The sequence below is a fragment of the Vombatus ursinus genome, unplaced genomic scaffold (genome assembly GCF_900497805.2).
Source record: "Vombatus ursinus unplaced genomic scaffold, bare-nosed wombat genome assembly UNPS02014894.1, whole genome shotgun sequence".
NCBI lineage: Eukaryota > Metazoa > Chordata > Mammalia > Diprotodontia > Vombatidae > Vombatus > Vombatus ursinus.
In genome coordinates this window covers 1,906,532-1,912,539 of record NW_020954672.1, presented here as the reverse complement: position 1 = coordinate 1,912,539, position 6,008 = coordinate 1,906,532, and the positions used below count along the sequence as shown (strand labels likewise).

General features: G+C 34.1%; 1 protein-coding gene across 1 annotated transcript; it reads right to left on the bottom strand.

The window, feature by feature from the left end:
• Positions 1–211: 211 nt before the first annotated feature.
• On the bottom strand, positions 212–1,153 carry LOC114028863 (olfactory receptor 1509). Its single transcript, XM_027843210.1, has one exon. It carries the CDS (start codon positions 1,151–1,153, stop codon positions 212–214), a length of 942 nt encoding a protein of 313 aa, XP_027699011.1.
• Between the last annotated feature and the right edge of the window lie 4,855 nt (positions 1,154–6,008).

Here is a 6,008-nt window from a genome sequence, read left to right as displayed (position 1 = left end):
CTAATCTAATGTTTTTTTTCTATCACACTACACTTTCAGTTTTTCTAAAGTCTCCCTCTTGCCCACCCCTCTTAGTAATTAACAAAAAATTCCCTTCTCCTTTATGCATGGAGCCTCCCTCCACCCCTAATTCCAAACTTCGTTTTCCTTGAATTTTATTATCTCATTAAGGATATGGCCATTCTCACTTCTCACTACCTTTCCAGCCCCTTCATGTAAATACTTTTGTGAAAAAGACTTGGCATTGTCTGAGTTGTTTCATGGAGCTCTTCACCTCCTCATTTCTTAAAGTATAGATGAGGGGATTCAGCAAAGGGGTAATGACCGTGTAGAACACAGCCACCACCTTGTCAATGGAAAAACTAGTGTCTGGCCGTGTGTAGAGGAAAATACAGGGTCCAAAGAAGAGGGTCACTACAGTGAAGTGAGCTGTGCAGGTAGAAAGTGCCTTCCGGCGTCCTTCAGCCGACTGCTTCCAGAGAGACACCAGGATAACTGTATAGGAAGTCACCAGAGCCAGAAAGCAAATGAGGGAGATAGTTCCACTGTTGGACACAATAAGTGCCCCTGTGAGGTATGTATCTGTACATGCCAGCTTTATGACAGACGGCACATCACAGAAGTAGCTATCAACGATGTTGGGGCCACAGTAAGGCAGGCGGGTAGTCAGAAAGGTTTGCACAAGGGAGTGAATAGTGCCTCCCAGCCAAAGGGCAAAGACAAGCTGCACACACACTTGCATGTTCATCACTGTGGAGTAGTGTAAAGGGGTGCAGATGGCCACATAACGGTCATAAGCCATGATAGTCAGCAGAAAGATCTCTGCACAGGCAAAGAGGTGTAGAAAGAAGAGTTGTGCAATGCATGCATCAAAAGAGATAGTCTTTCTCTCTAATAGGAAGCCCTCCAGCATCTTGGGAACTGTGACAGATGAGTGGCAGATGTCAATGAAGGACAAGTTGCTGAGGAAAAAGTACATGGGGGCATGGAGACGTGGGGTGAATATGATGGTGACTACTATGAGGAGGTTCCCAAACAAGGTCAGCACATAGGTGGTTGAGAATGCCACCAAAGATAACATCTCTAATATGCAATTATCAGTGAGTCCCAAGAAGACAAATTCAGTCACTCTGGTTTGGTTGAAACCTTCCATTCAGTGAGTCTTTCAAGAGTCCCTGGAAGACAAGGAGAGTTAATTAATGACAATAACCCACATTTATATGCCTAACTTTTTAAAAACTGGATCTAAGATTTCATTAGTATTGATAAATGCCAATGAGAAGATTCCTTCCATCAATGCATATCACCAAAAGTTCTGCAATTATGGTCTGAGAGAGTTGCTTGAAGCAACAAAAGATCAAATGACTTGCCCAGGCTCTCACAACCAGTATACATCAGAAGTATGACTAGAAACTGAGGAAAATAATTCCTTAAAAATTAGAATTGAACAAGTGGAAATTAATGACTCTATGAGACATCAAGATAAAATAAAACAAAATCAAAAAAGTAAAAAAAAAAATAGGAGAAAATGTGAAATTTCTCACTAGGAAAAAAAACTCCCAAGAACATCATAACCAGATTCCAGAGCTCACAGATTAAAGAGAAAGTATTGCAAGCAGCCAAAAAGAAACAATTCAAATATTATGGAGCTACAGTCAAGATTACACAGGATTTGGCAGCTTCCACATTAACAAACTAGAGGGCTTTGAATCTGATATATTGGAAGGCAAAGGAGTTAGGATTACAACCAAGAATCACCTACCCAGGAAAATTGAATATAATCTTTCGGGGGGGAGGGGGGAATGAACATTTAATGAAATAGAGGACTTTCAAGCATTTCTAATTAAAAAGGCAGATCTGAATAAAAAAGTTGACCTCCAGAAACAAGATTCAAGGGAAACATAAAAAGGTAAAAAAAAAGAAAGAGAAAACATAAGAAATTTAATAAGGTTAAACTGTTTATATTTTTATATGGCAAGATAATATTTGTAACTCTTAACAACTTTGTTATTATAAAAGCAATTAGAAGGAGTATATGTAGACAGAGGGTATAAGGTGACTTTGATGGGATAATACTCAAAAAATAAATAAATAAAGAGCTGAGAAAGAAAATTGCACTGGAAGGAGGGGCAAGATTGAATGGAGTAAATTATCCCATGAAATGGCTATTATAATGGAGGGGAAGATGGGGGGATGGCAGGGAAAGCTCAAACCTTAATCTCATCAAACTGTCTCAAAAAGGGAATAACATATACACACAAGTGGATATAGAAATATATCCTACCTTATAAGGAAGTAAAAAGGCATGAGGATCATAGAAGGGGGAAGAGGGGACTGATAAAAGGAAGGGCATATTGGGGAAGTTGGTAATCAGAACTAAAACACTTGTGAGGAGGGAAAGGGTGGGGAGAAAGATAGAGGCAGGGATAAATAAGCAAAAAATAGCATGGAGGGAAATACACAGTTATCATAACTATAAAGGTGAAAAGGATGAACTCACCTATAAAATGGAAGGGGATACAGAATGTATTAAAAAACAGAATCCTACAATATGTTGTTTACAAGAAATACATTTGAAGCAGAGAGATACACATAGGGTAAAGGTAAGGGACTGGAGCAGAATCTATTATGCTTCAGCTTAAGCAACGAAAGCAGAGGTAGCAATCATGCTCTCAGACCAAGCAAAAGCAAAAATAGATCTAGTTAAAATACATAATGAAGAAAATTATATCTTGCTGAAAGTTACCATAGACAATGAAGTCATATCAATACTAAACATATATGCATCAAATGTTATAGCATCAAAATTTTTGAAGAAGTTCAATGAATTATAGGCAGAAATAGATAAAACTATACTAGTGGGGGACCTCAACTTTCCCCTCTCAAAACTAGATAAATCTAACCAAAAATAAACAAGAAAGAAGTTAAGGAGGTAAATAAAATTCTGGAATACTTAGATATAATAGATCTCTAGAGAAAACAGAATGTGAATAGAAAGGAAACTACCTTTTTGTCAGCAGTACATGGCACCTACACAAAAATTGACCATGTATTAGAATATAAAAATTTCACAACCAAATGCAGAAAACCAAAAATAGTAAATGCATCCTTTTCATATGATAATGCAATAAAAATTGCATTCAACAATAGACAATGGAAAGAGAGATTTAAAATGAATTGGAAATTAAATAATCTAATCCTAAAAAACTAGTGGGTGAAAGAACAAAGCATAGAAACAATTAATAATTTCAATAAAGAAAATTACAATCTTGAGATAACATATTAAAATTTGTGAGATGCAGCCCAAGTGGTACTTAGGGGGAAATTTATATCTCTAGTTGCTTCCATCAATAAAATTTTAAAAAAAAAAGCAGATCAATGAATCAGGCATGTAACTAAAAAAAAAAAACTAGAAAAAGAGTAAATTAAAAACCCCCAATTAAACACCAAATTAGAAATCCTGAAAATCAAAGGAATGATTAATAAAACTGAAAGCAAGAAAACTATTGAACTAATAAATAAAACTAGAAGCTGGTTTTATGGGAAAAAAACAATAAAATAGATAAACTATTGGTTTATTTAATTTTTTTAAAGGAAAGAAGAAAAGCAAATTACTAATGCCAAAAATGAAAGGGGTGAATTCACCACCAATGAAGAGGAAATTAAGACAATTGTTAGGAGCTATTTTGCCAAATTATATGCCAATAAATTAGACAATCTAAATGAATTGGATGAATATCTACAAAAATATAAATTACCCAGATTAACAGAAGAAGAAATAAAACATTTAAATAACCCAATCTTGGAAAAAGAAATTGAACAAGCCATCAATGAACTTCCTAAGAAAAAATCCCCAGGATCAGATTAATTCACAAATAAACTCTACCAAACATTAAAAGAACAATTAATATCAATACTATATAAACTATTTGAAAAAGTAGGTGAAGAAGGAATCCTCCTAAATTCCTTTCATGATGCAAATATAGTGCTAATGCCCAAACCAGGAGGAGCCAAAACAGAGAAAGAAACTTATAGACCAATTTCCCTAATGAATATTGATGCACAAAAATTTTAAATAAAATACTAGTAAAGAGATTACAACTATATATCACAAGGATCATACACTATGACCAGATGGAATTTATACCAGGAATGCAGGGCTGGTTCAATATTAGGACAACTATCAGTATAATTGACCATATCAATAACAAAACCAACAGAAATCATATCATTATCTCCATAGATGCAAAATACAGCACCCATTCCTATTAAAAAAAAAAACTAGAGAGTATAGGAATAAATCAAGCTTACCTTAAAATAAGTACTATTTATTTAAAACCATCAGCAAGAATTATCTGTAATGGGGACAAGCTAGAAGTCTTCCAATACAATCAGGGGTGTTGCAAGGCTGCCCATTATCACTTCTGTTATTTAATATTGTACTAGAAATGTTAGCTATAGAAACAAGAGGGGGGAAAGAAATTAAAGGAATTAGAATGGGCAATGAGGAAATAAAACTATCACTCTTTGCAGATGATATGATCTTATACTTAGAAAATCCTAGAGAATCAACTAAAGACTTCTTGAAATTATTAACAATTTTAGCAAAGTTACAGGATACAATATAAACCCACATAAATCACTAGTATTTCTGTATATTGCCAACAAAACCCAGCAGCAAGGGATAGAAAGAGAAATTCCATTTAAGATAAATGTAGACAGTAAAAAATATTTAGGAGTCTACCTGCCAAGACAAACCCAGGAATTATATGAACACAATTATGAAACACTTCTCACACAAATAAAATCAGATCTAAACAACTGGGAAGATATTAACTGCTCATGGGTAGGATAAGCCAATATAACAAAAAGGACAGTTCTACCTAAATTAATCTATTTATTCAGTGCCATACCAATCAAACTATCAAAAAATCATTTCATAGAACTAGAAAAAATAATAACAAAATTCATCTGGAAGAACAAAAGCTCATGAATATCAAGGGAATCAATGAAAAAAATACAAAAGAAGGTGATCTAACCATAACAGATCTCAAACTGTATTACAAAGTGATGATTATCAAAAAAATCTGGTACTGGATAAGAAATAGAGTGGTGGATCAGCAGAATAGATTAGGTACAAGTTACATTATAGTAAATAATCACAGTAATCTAGTATATGATAAACCCAAAGATACAAGCTTTTGGAAGAAAAACTCATCATTTAATGAAATCTGCTGAGGAAACTGGAAAATTGTATGGCAGAAACTAGGTATAGACCAACATCTCACACCATACACTAAGAAAAGGTCAAAATGGGTACATGATTTACACATAAAGGGTAATACCATAAGCAAATTAAGAGAGCATGGAATGGTTTATCTGTCAGATTTACAGATAAGGGAAGATTTTAGGACCAAAGAAGATATAAGCAGCACTACAAAATATAAATTAGATCATTTTGATTACATTAAGTGTTTGCACAAACAACATCAATGCAACCAAAATTACAAAGAAAGCAGAAAACTAGGGGAAAATTTTTGTAACAAGTATCTCTGATAAAGGCCTCATTTCTCAAATATATAGAGAACTGAGTCAAATTCATAAAAATATAAGTCATTCCCCAATAGATAAATGATCAAAGGATATGAACAGGTAGTTTTCAGACAAAGAAATCAAAGCTATGTATAGTCATATGAAAAAAATTCTCTAAATCACTATTGATTAGAAAAATACAAATCAAAACAATTCTGTTGTACCACCTCATACCTCTCAGAGTGGTTAATGACAAAAAAGGAGAATGTTGAATGTTGAAGGGGATGTGGGAAAACTGAGACACTAATGCCTTGTTGGTGGAGTTGTGAACTTATCCAACCAAGACCTATTTGTACAAAAATATTTAATAGCAGCTCTCTTTTTTGGTGGCTAAGAATTGGAAATCAAAGAGATATCCATCAATTGGGGAATGATTGGACAAGCTGTGGTATACAATTGCAATGGAATATTGTTGT